A 20308-nucleotide genomic window follows, 5' to 3' on the forward strand; every position below is an offset into this window, starting at 1 on the left:
CTGTGAGTGTTCTGTTTTGCTCAGTTTAAATTTATTTGAAATATGATTCCTCACAGATGACTTCCCCAAACCTGAGATTATTGAACAGCCTGAAACTCAAGCAGCCGTAAAAGATTCCAACGTCAGTTTCATCTGCTCAGCAGCGAGCAGCAGTGACTCGCCAATGACATTTGCCTGGAAGAAGGATAATGAAGTGCTTCATAATGGCGAGATTGAGAACTACGCACATCTCCGGTCGCAAGGTGGTGAAGTCATGGAGTATACTACCATCTTGCGACTTCGACATGTGAATTTCAGTAGTGAAGGAAAATACCAGTGTGTCATATCCAACCATTTTGGTTCAACCTACTCCAACAAAGCCAAGCTAACAGTGAATAGTATGTATCAACAATTCTGCCTGATCAAAGATTGAAAGTTAAACTTGGTATATTCATTTTTTTTTAAATAAATTGAATTCAAAGCTTTCCACTCAACCATTTAATTGCGCACAAAATCCTGTATGGAATTGTTCTGTATTGCACCCCTTAAGTATTTGAAATGCTTCTCATGCTTCAGAGTAATTATTTGTATGTGAACTGTTCTGTACAGACAGACAAAGCAATTATATTTGTTTGGATTTCTCAAATAGATCAAGTACCAGGCACTTGCTTTCATTACCATTTAGTCTAATGAAGAAAATATCTCAGCATTCCCCTTAGCATTGTACTCGTTATTCCCATACTGGTTGAGGTCACCATGAAGAACTCTCCTTCTCAACCTCTCACTTTCCTGAGGCTCAGGTTAAACTACTATCAGTTCTGTCTCTAAGACAGCTCTATGGTCTGGTAAGACTTGCTGACCTTTTTGTTAATTGCACCAGAGTGTCAGTGCGAAGCCTTGGACTATAGTGAGAGCCTGTTTACAAGAATACTACAAATGTTATCTTGGTTAAGTGTTTTTTTTTAAAATATGCTACTTATTTGTTTTGACAAGTTGTGCTGTTGGAGCAACATTTTCAGATCAGTTTTTTTTGTCTTTGTTCTTTTATTTAATTAAGTCTTTTATTATTCTGCTATGATTATAAATCCCAAGAATGAACACAGTGGAAATCAGGAAACAATAGCATATACTGTTTGCTAGTATGTCTTCTAGCAGCACTGTAACTTCACAACTTCTAATCACTTTACAACAGTAATGTAACCCTGCATCCTAGTTTATATTGGTGTGATTTCCTACTGTTAATTCTGATTTTTATTTGTTTTCCCCATTCCATACTCTTGGATTGAAAAATGGTATGGATGAAACTTGCTGTTTATTAAATCTATTATAGCAATATGAGCTGGGTTCTGCCCATTTGTTAACCTGAGAGAAATTGGCATTACTCCCAGTTTATTTCCTGTTAACTTATCAACTGCACACCAAATCTACCATTTGTATTTGTGAAAAAGTAGCACAATATAGCATAGTGGAGTGAAGAGGTGGACAAAATGAGAAAGCCTTTCACTAGTTCACATACAAAAAAAAACGCTGGAAATCTGAAATAAAAGCAGACAATGTAAAAATGACAACTGGAAATCAGTGATGCTCCCATCTTAACTACAAGTGAACGAGCAAAATGCCATAAGCAGAAAATACACAGCATTCAAAGGGAGCAAATACAGGGTAAATTACATTGCCGTTCTACACCTTTCACAGAACAGTTGAAACTTGACTACCTGTCTTGCTTCTCAGATGTGGTGACTGGCCTGTTGTGTATTTCTAACAGATCATTTGTAGGTGGAAACAATAGTGACATTTTCATCTGTTCCGTTGATGTGTATACACCTGAAACAGCACCTTTCTTTGCCCCTACTGAGGTGGTATATTTCTGACATTTTCAGTTTTTTCTTTTATTCACATCTTAAACCGTGAACTTTGTCCATTTGATATGCATATAATATCCTCCGTAATTTTTTTTATTTTATTTTATTTTGCAGTGCTGCCATCATTTACAAAATCACCAACAGATCTTACTATTCGAGCAGGAGCAATGGCCCGTTTAGAATGTGCTGCGATTGGTCATCCAACACCACAGATAGCCTGGCAAAAGGATGGTGGTACTGATTTCCCAGCTGCACGAGAGAGAAGGATGCATGTTATGCCAGAGGACGATGTATTTTTTATTGTAGATGTGAAGATAGAAGACATTGGAATCTATAGTTGCACAGCTCAAAATAGCGCTGGAGCCATTTCAACCAATGCAACACTCACTGTACTTGGTGAGTCAGTCTTATTATTCGACAGATATAAAACTTCGATAGAAATGTGGAGCTTTTGTGATCTATATGGAACAAGGAAGTTTTTCTTAATACCTTACATTGAATTAGTGTTTTGTCATTTGCAACTTCTGTGACCTTCAGCACATATCCAATGCATTATTTTTAATTGTTTTTTTAAATGATAACAATATAAGAAATAAAAATCTGATATATTCTTTTAAACCAGAAACACCTTCATTCGTGCGTCCTCTTGTTGATAAAACTGTTGCAAAAGGCGAGACTGCAGTTCTACAGTGCATTGCTGCTGGAAGTCCTCCTCCAAGATTAAACTGGACCAAAGATGATAGCCCTTTAACAGTGACTGAGCGACACTTCTTTGCCGCTGGAAATCAGCTGCTGATTATTGTAGACTCCAACGTGGAAGATGCTGGAAAATATACTTGTGAAATGTCAAATACTCTTGGCACTGAACGAGGCCACATACGTCTGAATGTAATTCCTGTACCAAACTGTGATTCTACACAGAGTGCTGCACCATTTGAAGAGGATGGATGGTCCACCATTGGAATTGTAATCATTGCAGTGGTCTGCTGTGTGGTTGGCACTTCTTTAGTCTGGGTGGTTATTATTTACCATACAAGAAGGAAAAGTGAGGACTGCAGTGTTACAAACACAGGTGTGACTATGCTTTGTAAACTCATAATTATTTAACGCTGAAAGCACAGAGGTTTATCTTTCATTTTCTGTTTTCTCGTTTTTCTTCCTGAGAAGAATTGGAAGTCAGAATACTGAGAAATATGCATTTTTAAATGAAGCTTCTTTCACTCTTTCTTCCCTCTCTTACTTAACTTTCCTGATTGATTACTTTGATTATTTCTGGTCACAATTCCCTGAATATAATTCACTCAAGAAATGGGGTTGTAATATGTGACTGAACTTTGACCTGTAAACATTGGCAGGCTGTTCATCGATAGTAATGATTACAACCCAACTTGATCCTGTCCTTACTTCACCTGACTGTACACTTTTCAAGCCACTGGCTAACCCTCTGAGAGAATCATTCATGCTTAGCCTCATGTTTGTTTTTTTACCTTCTCGTACAAGCATCAGAGGAGCAGTTAAAGCATTCTGACTACTGCCAATGAGATCATGCAAATCGGTATGTGTTGGGAATTGGACCTGAAATGTTCCTGACACATACAGCTCAGCTCTTCAAGTTGAAGGTTCAGGTATAATACCATCATGGGAGTTGGATTTGTTTTCCCCCCCCCCCGTAAGCCCTTCTGTTGTTTTGAGTTAACCTGTTCTGACACCTCACCCACTCACAATAATGCTCCCAAGATAATTAACTCATCACTTGCACCTGTAGTCACATTTTTGTGTTATGACACACTGCAACATTTTGAAAGCATTGGAGATGAAGCATTTTCAGCATTTATTCCCACAAGTAAAGCTTATTGCTTCTACTATAATGGCTCCACGGGCAAAGCACTTAAAGTGGCTATCTGCCGCTATATTCTGGATTTTTATTATGAAAGTAATGTTGACGAAAAATTGGATTAAAAGTGTACTTTACAATGTTGATGTCTTAATTCCAATACACGGGATCCCTGATTTATGATCATCCAATTTATAAATGCTTAGGAAAGCAATCCCACACATGAGTGTAATTTCAAAAACATGACATATGAGCAATTCCTGTACTTCTGAATGGCTACTTTAAGTTGTCCCGTATTGTCTTCTAGCCTGCGAACAAATTAACTTGGAAACAGACTCCAAAACAGAACCTGTTTGCAACCCAGGGGCTCCCTGTATTTGCAAATATTTTTGACTTTTGACAATCTGAAAGAACCAAATAGATCTTAATCATTAGTGATGTATACCTGGGAAATATTGCAGCATCATTGGATGTCACTCCTGATTTAATATAAAGCCAGTATTTGACTTTATTTTCATTTCTCACTGTCATGACTTCTGTTCTGAGATCTAGCTATAATAAACAGTTCAATCAAAGGGAGAATTATAGTCCTTAAATCCTGCCTTCCACTGCCCGTGATATCCTTCAGCAGGGTTCTCTGAATAGAATTCAGAAACAAGAACTCTTGCTTGACCAGTGGAGAACATGAGGCCAGTTGTTCTGAATGCATCATGGTTGTTTGTGATGTGCTTAACTAAGCACAACTGCGGATATGACATCCAGTAATTGATGTCAGCAAAGCTGAATACTGCATCATACTGAGCAGTCATGGACTGAATCATAGAACTTAACTAGCTGCTACTTTAGATTCCTTAATGGAAGAGTTGCACGACGTTGTAGTTTGTCTTGTGAATCTCAAATCCAACATATTACATGACAAAAAATATGTACAAGGCTAAGTTCATAGTACATGAAACAGATCAGCATGTTACTTAGATTATAGAATAATTTCTGAAAGTGCTTAACACTGCTGTTGCTGTGCTCAAGAAGTAGCAGCAATGTTTGATATGTATACATAGAACCAATTTTTTTTCTATTCTGCATGGAACTAAAGTGCTTTTGTGAAATTTTACTTGGTAGTTTTTATTTAAAATAAATTATTTTAATTAAACCACAGGTGTTAGCATTATTTAAAATTATGATAACTTGTATTACAGATGAGACAAACTTACCTGCAGATATCCCAAGCTACTTGTCTTCCCAGGGAACGCTATCAGATCATCAGGAAGGCTATGGGCGATCAGAAGCTGGGAGTCACCATCAACTTATGACTGCTTCTATGAATGGATATTTACTTCAGCATAGAGGAAGTGATGGTAAGCATTCAAGCTAATTAGCATGGAGAAAATCTTCAACATCCCACAATCGTCTATCAGTCTTTGTTTGCCTTAAGTCATTAAAGGAGTGGAGTTGAGAATCTTTCTACTCAGTAGCCTGACCTGCTAGCAAAGCAGCTAGAACAAAATTAAGAAACAAAAACAAAAATTGTTGGATAAACTGGGCAGGTCTGGCAGCATCTGTGGAGAGAGATCAGAGTTTATGTTTTGAGTCTAGTGACCATTCTTCAGAACTGATAGTAGCTAGGAAAAAGATAGTATGTATAGTAGATGTGAGTTTGCTCGCTGAGCAGGAAGGTTTGTTTTCAGACGTTTTGTCACCATTCTAGGCAACATCATCAGTGAGCCCCCGACGAAGCGCTGGTGTTATGACCCGTTTTCCATCCATCTGGTTAGGTTCCCTTGGGTTGGTGATGTCATTTCCTGCGTTGGTGATGTCATTTCCTGTTCTTTTTCTCAGGGGATGGTAGATTGGCTCCAAATCAATGTGTTTGTTGATGGAGCCCCGGCCAGAATGCCATGCCTCCAGGAACTCTCGTGTGTGTCTCTGGCTTGTCCTAGGATGGATGTGTTGTCCCAATCAAAGTGGTGTCCTTCCACATCTGTATGTAAGGATACGAGTGATACGACATGACCGACTATCACTCGTATCCTTACATACAGATGTGGAAGGACACCACTTTGATTGGGACAACACATCCATCCTAGGACAAGCCAAACAGAGACACGCACGAGAGTTCCTGGAGGCATGGCATTGTGGCCGGGGCTCCATCAACAAACACATTGAGTTGGAGCCAATCTACCATCCCCTGAGAAAAAGAACAGGAAATGACATCACCAACGCAGGAAATGACATCACCAACCCAAGGGAACCTAACCAGACGGATGGAAAGCAGGTCATAACACCAGCGCTTCGTCGGGGGCTCACTGATGATGTTGCCTAGAATGGTGACAAAACGTCTGAAAACGAACCTTCCAGCTCAGCGAGCAAACTCACATCCAGAACCTCAACCTGAGCTACAAATCTTCTCAAAACTCGCTAGTATGTATACTGAAGACTTAATGAGTGGGGACGGGGGAGAAATGAGTAGATAGGCCCAGAGAAGGAGAATAATAAGCAGTTTAAAACAGAATTAAGTATACTTTGTTGATTTTCACGTGGATGCATCTCCAAGTATGTCAGTTCAGTGTCTAATGGAGGGAGGATGAGAAAACATTTCTACTACCCCTCCCAAGCAGTTTACTGACAGGCAACAGGAAGGAATTTGAGATGCTTCTCTGAAAACCACTTGTGTAGATTTTGTTGAAGATTTTTAGAAAAAAAGTTTTTTTGTATAGATCATCCTTATTAGTAAATGTGTTTTCTTTTAAGATCTTTGCCATATTGACAATGGAAGTGACACTGATCTCGAAGGCATGGCTGACCCACTAGTTTTTCATGACCCAGACCAAGCAGGCTCAGTGTACATGGGAGGAACTGTGTATGATTCTGAACCGCTGGAAGGAATCCATCAACACGGTAAATGCAAACTAGGTGTTCTAATACAAAACCCGAATACTGCAGATGCAGAGACATTTGTTCATGCTAAAACATCTCACTATTGTTATTTCAACCAGATGGAAGCTCAGATCAAGTGGTGGCTTGTGCCAGTGCATTTGATGACTCCAGCATACATTCAAAGAAAAGGGAGTATTGTCAATATTCCCAAGTGCCCCCAGAAGATCCCTTTGACCAGGCCATCGCAAAGCTAATGGTACAGATCCCAAATTCAAACTTGTTCAATACTGTGCAAACCCTGCACAAAGGAATTACTATTGGCATTCCAGGATCAAGCAGAAATTCGGAAAAATTACCAGCAGCCATGTATGGTGGTATGTATTTGGATCTGTCAATGATGTATGGAAGGATTAAGAACAAGTTGCCTGTCTGCCTTGTTCGCAAATTTGAATGTTGTAGTTTTTATTTACATGGCAATTTAGCCATGAATAAATGATATTCTGATAGCAATGTTGGATTGATTTCATATTAAAGTAATATTTATTTGCTATGATAGATAATTAAAGCACAAGCATATGCATTTCTAAAATTGCATTGCGATTTCGGGATGGCAGAACTAATATGTGAAGAAACGCTGCATCGACTGGGCTTGTACTTGCTGGAATCTAGAAAAATGAGAGGGTTCTTCTATAAAATTCTGATGGGTCTGGACAGGTTAGATGTTGGAAGACTGTTTCCAATCATGGAGAAGTCTAGAACTAGTGGGTCACAGCGTAAGAATAAGGGATAAGCCATTCAGGACTGATATGAGGATGAATTTCTTCACTCAAGTTCTGAACCTGTGGAATTCTCAATCCCAGAAAGCTTATGAAGCCAGTTTGTTAGATATCTTCAACAGGGAGCTGGACCGTGACCCTTGCAGCTAAAGGGATCAAGGGGTACGGAAAGGAAGTGGAAGTGGGATACTGAAATTACAATGTCAGCCATGATTGTGTTGAATGTTAATACAGGTTCGAAGGGCTGAATAGCCTCCTCTCGCACCTATTTTCCATGCTTTCTATATTTCTGTCCAGGTTTTTTAGTGTGGAAATGGATGTGCTCCACTTGAAAAACCTGCAATTTTGGGCAGTTTGCTTTTAATTTCTTTCCATAACTCAGAGCCATAGAAGCGAAATGTCTTTTTTATTTTCTCTAATAACCCTACCTAAAATCATTGACTGCATTATAAACTGGTGGCATTACTTGGGATTGAGCAGCCCGTGTTGTTCAGCTATCCACTGAATAAGTTGCTGTCAAAGAATCAAGAGTTACGTATTCAGAATCCTTGTTCTTCTACAAAGCTTGATCTACAGTAAAATTTTTGATGTAAATATTGGCCATTTTAATTGAGAGGAAGATTTACAGTACTTTCAATTAAATCCTTTTAAATGCAGGAACACTTTTGTGTCTCTGCTTATTTTCCATGTCCATTTTTCCATTTTTAAGAAGGATTGAACTTGGATTAAAAAAGGGAACAAATTTGTGTCAGTAGAACTAAAATGGAAACTTGAGTAATGTTCAAAGAACGCTATGATCTTTGTGGTTCATTGGATTTTCCAAATTTTGCTTTTGTTCGGGATTGAAAATTTACAGATATCTTCTGCTTCACTGGATATGAGGGGAAAGGCATTTATCTTGTGGCCCTATCTTTCACCCGACTCTTAAGATGTTGCCAGCTTAAAATCCTTCAGTAGATTTGAAAGTAACTGCATATTTGATACGCTCCTTTTGAAAACAAGCACACTTGGATGTACTGTGGCCCGTTCAGATTTCTATAAGATATGTCATGACAAAAATTCAAATCTTGCTTCAGTATTTTTCAGGCTACAAGTACATTACCCTCGTAGGCCTCTGTTATAATGTTCCAACAACCAGCAGAAGCTTTTGCTAAAATGTTCAAATACCTTAGTTAATAAGTTTGTTTGTTCAATACTACACACAGACCTTTTTAACTTGACCATCCATTTGTATTTCTGTTTGTGCAAAGAACAAAAGGCATCGAAGGAGTTAGACTATTCGGCCCGTCAGGCAGTATCCACAAAGAGAAAGCAAGCTGACATTTTAAATCTACATGACACTTTATCGGACCTCTGCTGCCTGACCTGCTGTGATTTCCAGCAGCTGAATAATTTGCTCCTATGTAGTTTATTTGACCCCTAGAATCTGCACCTCAATTCAAGACATTGATGGCTGCAACTTCACTTTCGCACCCACTTTCCATATCCCTTTGTTCCCTATCTTGCGCTACTTCATTCTTGATATTTGTTCCTATCGTTTTGAGAAATTTGCAGTGGCCTATATCTGTTGCTTGAGTTTTTAATCACATGGTCAGTAACCGCAAATTCCATTTTCAGAATGTTATTTGCTTTTAAAACGCTGTTGTGTAGACAAATGGATTGAAAATTTACAAAATTAACTTGGAAGATAAAATGCTGCTTTTACATCTGTTTTCAGGGACATTTGGAAAACCTCTGTGGAGAACTCTCCAAGATCCTTATTCTGATTGTACCCAGCCAGCTGCATCTCCGTCATTAACACTTCATCACAATCCTCGAGCTTTATTCCACACTGACTCTGAGGCTGAAGAAGAATCAGACAACCCTCCAGTTTCTGTCACTGGGCAGCACAATAGTACTTACGAGCACAATGTTCATAAATGCAGGACTCCAGTATTTCAGCCTTACAGAGTTAATACGTAGACAGATGAACTACCATACTGAAATTTATTATACCAAAGAAAGACTTGAACAAACTACCTCATAAAGCCGTATTGCGGAAAGCGATTCTTTGATTTAAGAAATAGTTATATCACGAACTGGTTGTAAATCGCCATAAACTAATGATGTTGGACCAAGAGGAAGCGTTAGCGATGTATGCTTTTATTTTGAGAACACTATCCTTCTGAAGTATGATGAATTTGCTATATTTTTTATTATTTTATACTTTTTTTACTGAAATATAAGTTTTCACCTGTAAATTATGTAAATTACCAGTATTTTACCTATGTTTGTATAATAGGGGATGCTTTTTTACTGACCTTCATTAGTATGCTAGAATTTATTATTGGCGGGTACAGCATGTTAGTTACGTGGTGCTAGTTCTGACTTTCTGACAGAATTGTAGTGCCTTGTTTGCACATCTAACTTGACAATAAAATGGCATTTGTTTTGAACTATATTTTTGAAGGACCACATACTTATGTGCAGATTTGAATTTATTTGCTACATAATCTTTGTAACTCGCATCATGCATTTCCATTAGCATTACAGCTGCCAAAGATGATTAAATGACTTTAATATAGGAGATTTCCACTGGTAAATGTTGAACCTGTAAATACTGTTGCCGAGATAATGGGAAGTGCAGATGCCGGAGAATCCGAGATCAAAGTGTGGAGCTGGATGAACACAGCACGCCAAGCAGCATCTTAGGAGCACAAAAGCTGACGTTTCGGGACTATTACAAGCTTTCAGTGCCAAATTTATTAATTAATTTTAAATCCCACCAAGTCCCTTGATGAGACTTGAACCTATGCCTCTATGGCATTAACGTGGCCGTCTGGATAACTAGACAGATGACATATCGTAACATCACCATATTGTCCTAGATGTAAATAGTTGGACAAAGTACAGATACATCCATTCTGAGGAAGGGTCGGCAGGCCCGAAGTGTTGACTCTGATTTATCTTTGCATGCTGCCAGATCTGCTGACGTTTTCCAGGGATTTCTGTTTTTGTTACAGGTCCATTAGTTTCCGTTTAACTGTTTGGTCTCAACTATTGAATGAAAAAGATTTAACCTACTGTAATGTGAAAACTATTGAACTGTGTTGCTAAAGAACTCCAGTAGATCAGGGTGTTGCACTTTGCTTCCTTCACCTGTAAAGCATGTGCAATGACCCGTTTTCTGCAATTCTGTCTCTCGATCACCCTCCCTCATCCATCCAGAAACTAGAAATTGCCAGTCAGTCGAATCAGACAAGTGGTGGTGCTAGACGTTGGGGGTACATTTGGGGAACATTCATCATTATGTTACAAGATTTAAGATTTTCGTGAAAAGTGGCAATGCACAATCTCGGGTAAGAGTAAGTGATGGAGGGCTCACTTCAATGGAGTAGGGCTGGATAAACTGGAATAAAACATTGGTAAGCAGAAACTAGCTCTGCATTGGACTACATTCAAAGAGCTGATGGAATGTTGCCTCAAAAAAAAGTAGAGCTAGCAAAGCCAGGATGAAAAAGGGGACAGTAAGTGAAGAAAAGACTACTTAAGACCGGTATCGTGTAGAAAATACAATTGAAAACCAAGTTGACTACAGAACAGAGTAGTAAGAAGAACAATTATGGGGGAAAATGACTGACCTGGCAAAGGGATGTCTGAAAGCCTTTGAAAGGCACATAAATAAAAGGATGACAAAAGGAGTTTACGCATACAGGCATTAAGTGAATAATTTGCTTCTCTGTACCAATGAGGCAGATACTGTCTGGATCGTGGTGACAGAGGATGAAACTCAAGTTACCAGAAAAGTTTGAAATGAATGAGGTGTCAGTATTGGAAGATGGTTGGTTTAGTTTTGGTGGTTTGAAGCTTTTGAAAGTTGCCAGAAATAATTTGGTACCGCATTAATAGTCAAAAGGGAAATAATTAATTTGGAACAACCAGTATTGATTTCTTAACAGAAGATTGTGTCTAATTAATTGAGTTTTATTTTTTGAAGACGTAACAAAGTAGGTTGAGGGTGTGCTGTTGATGCAGTGTGGTGGACTAACTTCCAAAAGACAATAAATTTCAAAAGTTATATAGCACATGGAATAAAGCAGACTGGTGCGATGTAAATGCAGAATTAGTTGAGGGGTGAAAAACACTAGTATGTAGGCAACACAACCTTCGGAACTCTCTTTTCTGCAGGGGATTGTAACTTCTCCTAACTCTACTATTCCCAATTACTATTACATTTCTCTTTTCTCTCACGATTTGAATGGCCATTGCTGACCTCTCCATCTCTTCCAGTGCATTCATTATCCCTTATCTGTTGAGTTCCCCACTCTCTCCTCCCTTCACAGTTATCATCCCCTTTGTTTCCCAGATGCACATTCCAAACCCTATAATTGACTTGCCCAGGTTCCACCTTGTAGCAGTGGCCCCGAATAAAACCCAGCTAGGCTTTAAACATGTATCAGAGATAATGGGAACTGCAGATGCTGGAGAATTCCAAGATAATAAAATGTGAGGCTGGATGAACACAGCAGGCCAAGCAGCATCTCAGTGCTCCTGAGATGCTGCTTGGCCTGCTGTGTTCATCCAGCCTCTCATTTTATTATCTAGGCTTTAAACATGCTTGCTGAGCCAGTGAGTTTGGTTGCAAACATTTCATCACCTTCCTAGGTAAGACTGTCAGTGCACCTCCGGTGAAGTGTTGATGTTCCTCCGGTTTGCTGCGTGGCTGGCATTACTTAACGGTTCTGTTTCTCAGTGGTTTTTACACAGGGTCTAATTCAATGTGTTTGATGGATTTGACCTAGTGTACAAATTACTGAGAAATAAAACCAAAAGTAATACCAAGCACCCCAGCAAACAGAGGTGTATAAATAGCAAGTGGCACAGAACACGGACGCTTCACCGGAGACGCTCTGACAATGAGCAGAGTGACAAAATGTTTGCAACCAAACCCACCAGCTCGGTGAACAAATCTACAGCCTCATCCACAACCCAAGCTACAAATCTTCTTGAGCTTGCTAGGCTTTTGATGAGCAGACCTCCAGAGCTACCCTATTGACTGATCTGGATAGGCAGCCATAGCTGATGAGTGACCAGGCCCATGACTGGCATAATGCTAATCTGGCAGACTAGTTAGACTGGAACTAAAAGCCTGACCATGGCCCGATCCTGACTAATGATAAAGAATTTCTGACCCTGACCACTCTCTAAGTCGCCAATTGACCATATCCAAGCCTCTGAAATGGGATTGGTTGCTGATTTTGAGACTGCAGTGAGACCCTCTGAATGATCAGAGTCCCCTTTGACTTGACTGAGGACAAAGGTCATCTGGAGAGCAATTTTTTGTTGTTGATGCTCACACTAAGTAGGACGTTGGGTTTCTTTGACTGCTCTCGGATCCTGAAAGGGCGCGACAAATTTTGGTGGATGGCCTTTTGGTGGGAAAACCTAGAACGGGGGTGGGGGGGTCACGAATTTAAAGATAGATTTTAAGGAAGAGATGAGGACTTTCTTCTCTGAGGGCATTTGAAATTCTCTTCGTCAGCATTAGAGGGAGGGCTATTGAATATACTCAAGGCTGTGATAGACAGGTGTTTGATTGACAGTGACATTTTTATGATTATGGGAGACAGGCAGAAAGTGGAGCTAAGGCTGTAATCAGTTAAAATTTACTCTTCTTGAGTGTTGTAACAAGCTTGAGGGACCGAATGGTCTATTGCTGCTCCACTTATGATCCAATGATCGTATGACCATTTGCAGGATATGGTATCTCATGTAGGAACTGGAGACTGCTTCGTTTTGTAAGTTAGCACAGAATATGTTACAAATGATTGATAAAAGTTAAAGCCTGTGCCATCATAGGGACAGCAAACTTAAATGATTTATACATGGAGGAACTGTGCAGGCATCTTGTTTTTGCTCTTTTCCTTACTTAGTTATTGACCTTACATCGGATCCATTGACTACCTTGTTTAACAGCTGCTCTTACAAGGGAGTTAAATGATTGACAGGAGAACAGAAAGTGTATTAGGTGAACCATTGATTGATTTTCTCTTCTTTGCGGCATTAGTGTGAAACAAAAGAGCTGTGTAAGGATGTCGAGGTCTTCCTAAGTACAATAGCCAAGGACGACAACCTGGAAAGCAAATGCAGATGACACAAAACAAAAGTACTACAGACTGTAATGAATGGAATTAATTATTGTACATCAAAAAGGCTGCCTTGTATGAAATAAATATTAATCAGGCTGCCACTTGAAGTTTCATTGTGATTTTAAACATTATTTTCAAAAGTGCTGGGATTTATTTTCCAATGATCAGTAGATTGCAAATATTTAAATCTGAATTCGTAAGCAGTGATGTATAAAAATCTGTTCAAATTTGCAGTAGGTTATAAGGTTAGATTTATTGTGTTTACAAAAGCATTAGTTGATAACTTTCTAAATTATCATCATCATCAAGAAGATGTTAAATAATGGAGGAAAACCAATAGTCAATACTGAAGCAACACCAAAACAATGCTAATATATTAGAAAATTACATCCCACTCAAAGCTAAATTCTTCTATGAAATGCAATGCTCTTGGTTGTAATGTCTACATTTAATAGGTAGTGGGATTTTTGTTTCATCCAGTTTCTATTATGTTAAAATCGCAGTATTAGAGAGTTTCACTGGAGTTAGATATTGGGACATGTAAGAAGTACCTGTTCTAAATAAAGGGTGTTCCCCCATTTACAAGCACCGAATTAAGAACAGTTCTAATGAATGTGATTCCATACTGGAGTGTATTTTTAAAGACACAAATATTTCCTGTATTTATGAGTGGCTGCTTTTCATTACCTGTATTGTGTTTCGACTTGCATGCAAAGCAGTTTGCAAATGGACTCCAAAGTGGAACCTGTTCACACCGCTGGGACTGCCTGTACAATATTGGTCATTGAAAGAAGTTGGATGATATCTTAGCATCACTCCTGTCAATCTTTACTGTACTGCAAACAAAAAACATTGGAGATCCCAGTGGGTCAAGCAGCGTCCATGGAGAGAGAGCAAGCTAACATTTTGAATCATGATGACTCTTCATGCAAATAGTGTGGCGGGGGGGGGAGGTTGGCGAGGCAGTGGAGTTCCTGGGGAGAAAGGGTATTGACAGTTCTGATTAAGCGACCAGAATGTGAAAATGACAGAACAATGGTGTGCCTAATTGCCAGACTGGAAAGTACAGACAGTCCCCCTGGGGGATGGGAGAGAGCTCAGGCATGGTGATAGCAAATGTAAAAAGCAAAGCTAAAAGAAAGGGAAGAAATGGGAGTTCGTTCATGATTTGAAGGAGTTGAACTCAATGTTTAAGTCCAGAAAGTTGCAAAGCGCCTAGTCTGAAGATGAGATGTTGTTCCTCCTGTTTGTACTGTGATTCACTGGACCATTGCAGCATGCCAAGAGCAGACAAGTGGGCGTGTGAGCAGGACAATGTGTTAAAGTGACCAGCTACAGGAAGGTCGGAATCCTGCTTGTGCACAGACCAGAAATGTTCTGCAACGTGGTCACACAATCTGAGTTTGGTTCCTCCGATGTAGAGTAGGTCACATTGGGTGCAGCAAGTACAATACCCAAGATTGGAGGACATGCCAGTGAAATGCAGCTTCAGCTGGAAAGACTGTTTATGCCCTTGGATGGTAAGCAGGGAGGAGGTGAAGGGGCAGGTGTTGCACCTTCTGCGCTTACTTGGGAAGGTGCCTTGGGGAGGAGGTGGTTGTGGAATGGAGTAGGGTGTCTTGGAGGCAGTGATTCCTGCAAAATGCAAGCATGGGAGTGAAGGGGAGATATGTTCTGTGGTGGCATTCTGCTGGAGTTGTCTGAAATAGTGGAAAATGACCTTTTGAATGCAGAAGCTGATGGGATGGAAATTGAGGACAAGGGGCTGCTAATCACACTGTTGTGAGTGACAGATTGGGGCAGGGGCAGAACCGCAGATGGTAGGTGAGAGTCTGCTAATGAGGAGTCTGTGGTCCGTCGGTTTCTGGCTCCTGGTTTTGGACCTGGTGTCCCTAGCGTATCATAATCCAAATGGCAGGAACTGTAAATAATGGTTTACTTCTGCTGACAAACGACTTGCACACAAGGTGCATTATTACAGTCCTTTTGTTATTTTTCATAACACATTATACTCAGTTATTATATTAAAAGTCTCAGTCTGCTTAACCTATACCAGCTGTGAATATAAGATCTGTGCTCAACTAGAATTTCTCTTCTAATATTCACTCCACAACAAAGTGCTACTCATCCACCCCTGAAACCTCCATTGATTCAGAGCTTTTGACTCAAAATCATTATTCTTGCCCACGTTTTGTTTTATTTAAAAGGTATACTTTATTCACAAAAAAATCTTGTGTTTGTATGTAGTCACAGTTTGGTTCTGTACAGTAATATATCAAGGAGACAAAGCCATTGGACTTTGACTCAATCCAAAAGAAAACAAAGACATCTCTTACACAAAAAGACTTAATTTACATCCATTTAAGGCTTTACCTCAAAAATCATTGTTCTTGCTTACATGTTTTGGCGTTATCCTCCATTTCCCAGCTCCCACTGTTTCCAACTGTAGTCCACACCCATTTTGCCTCACATTCCTTTAATCTGTAATTAGCTGTGTACCTTAAAACTGTGACCTTAATTAGGAGATAACAAGATATAGAGCTCGATGAACACATTAGGCCAAGCAGCGTCAGAGGAGCAGGAAAGCTGACGTTTTGGGCCGAGACCCTTCTTCAGAAATGGGGAAGGGGAAGGGGGTTCTGAAATAAATAGGGAGAGAGGGTGAAGTGGACAGAGGAGAAGACAGGTCAAAGAGGCAGGGACGGAGCCAGTAGAGGTGAGTGTAGGTAGGGAGGTAGGGAGGAGATAGGTTAGGTCAGTCCAGGGAGGACGGACAGGTCAAGGGGGTGGGATGAGGTTAATAGGTAGGAGATGGTGGTGGGAGGAGGGGATAGGTGGGAGGAAGGTCGCGTTAGGGAGGATGGAACGAGCTGGGCTGGTTTAGGGATGCAGTAGGGGGAGGGGAGATTTTGAAGCTTGTGAAGTCCACATTGATACCATTAGGCTGCAGGGTTCCCAAGCAGAAAATGAGTTGCTGTTCCTGCAACCTTCGGGTGGCAACATTGTAGCACTGCAGGAGGACCAGGATGGACATGTCATCTGAGGAATGGAGGGGGGATGTTGAAATGGTTCGCGACTGGGAGTTGCGGTTGTTTAGTGCCAACTGAGTGTAGGTGTTCCGCAAAATGGTCCCCAAACCTGCGCTTGGTTTCTCCAATCTAGAGGAGGCCACAACGGGAACAGTGGATGCAGTATACCACATTAGCAGATGTGCAGGTGAATATCTACGTGATGTGGAAAGTCTTCTTGGGGCCTGGGATGGGGGTGAGGGAGGAGGTGTGGGGGCAGGTGTAGCACTTCCTGCGGTTGCAGGGAAAGTGCTGGGTGTGGTGGGGCTGGAGGGGAGTGTGGAGCAGACAAGGGAGTCACGGAAAGAGTGGCCCCTCCGGAAAGCAGATAAGGGCAACTCATCCATTACATCCCCGTTCCCCAATGACAACAAAAACAGAATCCCCCTCGTTCTCACGTACCACCCCACCAACCTCTGGATTCAAAGCATCATCCTCCAACATTTCTGCCATCTGCAATGCGACCCCACCACCAAAGACATTTTTCCCTCCCCACCCTTATCTGCTTTCCGAAGGGACCACTCTCTCCGGGACTCCCTTGTCCGCTCCACATTCCCCTCCAACCCCACCACACCTGGCATTTTTCCCTGCAACTACAGGAAGTGCTACACCTGCCCCCACACCTCCTCCCTCACCCCCATCCCAGGCCCCAAGAGGACTTTCCACATCAAGCAGATGTTCACCTGCACATCTGCTAATGTGATATACTGCATCTGTTGTTCCCGTTGTGGCCTCCTCCACATCAGGAAAACCAAGCAGAGGCTTGGGGACCGCTTTGCAGAACACCTACGCTTGGTTTGCACTAAACAACTGCACCTCCCAGTCGTGAACCATTTCAACTCCCCTTCCCATTCCTCAGATGACATGTCCATCCTGGGCCTCCTGCAGTGCCACAACGATGCTACCTGAAAGTTGCAATAACAGCAACTCATATTCCGCTTGGGAACCCTGCAGCCCAATGGTATCAATGTGGACTTCACAAGCTCCAAAATCTCCACTCCCCCCACTGCATCCCAAAACCAGCCCAGCTCATCCCCACCCTCCTAACCTGTCCTTCCTCCCACCCATCCCTTCTTCCCACTCCCATCTCCTACCTACTAACCTCATCCTGCCCCCTTGACCTGTCCATACTCCCTGGACTGACCTATCTCTTCTCTACCTCCCCACCTACACTCAACTTTACTGGCTCCAACCCCGCCTCTTTGACCTGTCTGTCTCTCATTATCTTCTCCTCTATCCATCTTCTATCTGCCTTCCCCTCTCTCCCTATTTATTTCAGAACCCACTTCACCTTCCCTATCTCTGAAGAAGGGTCTTGGCCCAAAACGTCAGCCTTTCCTGCTCCTCTGATGCTCTTGGCCTGCTATGTTCATCCAGCACTACACCTTGTTATCTCAGATTCTGCAGTTCCTGCTATCTCACCTCAATTAAGAACTACTTTGAGATGTTTTACCAGCTTGAAGGGACTAGGCTGAAGTATATATTTCTGAAGCACCTAATTTTATTTGCTGTATGGCCAGAAACATGACCTGTAAGAAAATTACTTGCATCAGCCAATTCAATAGCAAGTGGAATATAGCACTGTGTGGGAAAGATAGCTATAAAGCAGCAATTGACACCTGAAGTATTCCCATCAACTGGCAAACATTCTTATTAGCATATATGGGAAGTAGGCTGGTGCCTAAACAAATGTTCCCTTTAAGCAAATATTCTGAGCTTACCAAAGCCAGAACACTGGACTCTTAACTACAACACCATAACTTGCATCCCAGTCATTCCACTCCCAGTTTTCTGTCCATTGCTGCTGAATTTGGTGACTCATATTGGATACAAACCTGCAGTCCTTGGCAGCCCTCTTTACATATAGGGTCAGTTCTCAAGTGTTAGTTATCCAATCGACTGAACAAGCTTTATTTTTTTGACTGAAGCTCACTTGCCCAACAAATGTCAATGGAATGGGGCCTCCCAAACTGATCATTCCCTGTCCCTCGTCAAGAGTGCTTAGGCTCAATTATGCTGCTACAACCACTGATCCAAATAGTTTTATGCTGATCTCTGTATTGGACTTCACAGTCTGTACATTCAAGCATAGAATCCCGACAGTGTGGCCATTTGGCCCATTGAGTTCACACCAATCCTCCTAAGAGCACCCTATCCAATTGCCCTAACCCCATAACTCCATATTTGCCATGGCTAATCCACCTAACGTATGCATCATTGGTTGCCGTGGACAATTTGATATGGCCAGCCCACCTAACCCGCACGCCTTTGGTCTGTGGGAAGAAACTAGAGGATCCAGAGGAAGCCCACTCGTGCATGGGGACAACATGCAAACTCTGCACAGACAGTTGCCCGAAGGTGGAATCAAGCCTGGTTCCCTGGTGCTGTGAAGCAGCAGTGCTAACCACTGAGCCACTGTGCGACCACTCAGTATGTATTTCCTAAACCAATGGTAGAATCCTGCAACCCAGTGTTTTATGAACACTTTCTCACATGTACGAAGCTGTCCTCTTCTGCAAGTACTGGATGCACTCCAGATCATTTGGCATTTAATGGAGGAGATCATGAGAAAGGGCTTTCCAAAACAAGAAAGGTTGTTAGAGGGCCAACAGGTAATGAGTGATGTAATGTTGCTACTCAACTAATACCCAGAGGTGATGAGTTTGCACTTCACTGAGGCAAATTATGAAATAGTTTAAGGAGTAGTTTGTGGGTTAGCTTTAAAAATACCCATGTAAACTTCTGAGGTATTATAAAAAATTAGGGTAACATGACTCTTTTTGGTCAAGTGGATAACAATTAATCTTTTAGTAACAATCATTAAAAAAAGTTCTGAATAACATTTTTCCTAGAACAGAATTTCATAGAATCCCGACAGTGTGGAAACAGGCCCTTTGGCCCAACAAGTCCACACCAATCCTTAGAGCATCCCACTCAGACCCATCTCCCTACAACCCATCTAATCAACATACCCTTGAACACTACGGGCGATTTAGCATGGCCAATCCACTAGCCTGCACATCTTTGGTCTGTAGGTGGAAGCCGGAGCACCCAGAGGAAACCCATACAGACACAGGGAGAATGTGTAAACTCAACACAGACAGTCGCCCGAGAGTGGTTTCGAACCAGGGCCCCTGGTGCAGTGAGACAACAATGCTGACCACTTTGATTGCCACATTTTACTTTATCCTATTGGTACAATGATTTTGAGTTGCTCACTCAGTATGGACATAAAACCACTGTGAACATTTTTTGCACTTTATAATTATTTTCATCAAGAACATTTGTGTATTTACATTGTAAATTAATTAATAATAGATGGTAAAATCATCATATGATTGCATTTCTTTAAAAGTAAAAATTGGTGTGATTAGAAATATATCTAGTAGTATGAAAAGACTTGACAACATGCTCTGTATTATTAACTTCCAAAATATTTGCTCATTTCTGATTCTCTTCCAAGTCGTTTCATTAGAGAGCAGCAACTTCCAAAAATGTATCTTACAAGCAACAGAGGAAAATAACCAAAGACAAGGTTTCCTGTTTTAAAAAATTTATTATAAGAAATATACTACAATTAACATCGATTGAAGAGTAATTACCTGGTAACTATTACAACAAACTAAAGATAAGATACTTCTGTGCTAATCACTGAGACAATCAAAATGTTTTTTCTTCAACTCCTTTCACAGTGCACTGCACATTTAGTGGATGTATGATATGGATATGCTGGTGTTGGACTGGGGTGGACAAAGTCAGAAGCCCATGATACCAGGTTATAGTCCAA

General features: G+C 40.9%; 1 protein-coding gene across 1 annotated transcript in view; it reads left to right on the forward strand.

Annotated features, from left to right (window-relative positions):
* Window positions 1-9765, forward strand: part of lrig3 (leucine-rich repeats and immunoglobulin-like domains 3) — a 63397-nt gene extending 53632 nt beyond the window's left edge. The window contains exons 13-19 of the mRNA XM_059652553.1: window positions 57-377; window positions 1956-2237; window positions 2464-2913; window positions 4872-5030; window positions 6424-6570; window positions 6669-6923; window positions 9043-9765. Coding sequence (XP_059508536.1) covers window positions 57-377; window positions 1956-2237; window positions 2464-2913; window positions 4872-5030; window positions 6424-6570; window positions 6669-6923; window positions 9043-9287 — 1859 coding nt within the window. The 3' untranslated portion in view covers window positions 9288-9765. The remainder of the gene's footprint in view (window positions 1-56; window positions 378-1955; window positions 2238-2463; window positions 2914-4871; window positions 5031-6423; window positions 6571-6668; window positions 6924-9042) is intronic.
* Window positions 9766-20308: the final 10543 nt, after the last annotated feature.

The sequence above is a fragment of the Stegostoma tigrinum genome, chromosome 18 (assembly GCF_030684315.1).
Source record: "Stegostoma tigrinum isolate sSteTig4 chromosome 18, sSteTig4.hap1, whole genome shotgun sequence".
Classification (NCBI taxonomy): Eukaryota; Metazoa; Chordata; class Chondrichthyes; order Orectolobiformes; family Stegostomatidae; genus Stegostoma; species Stegostoma tigrinum.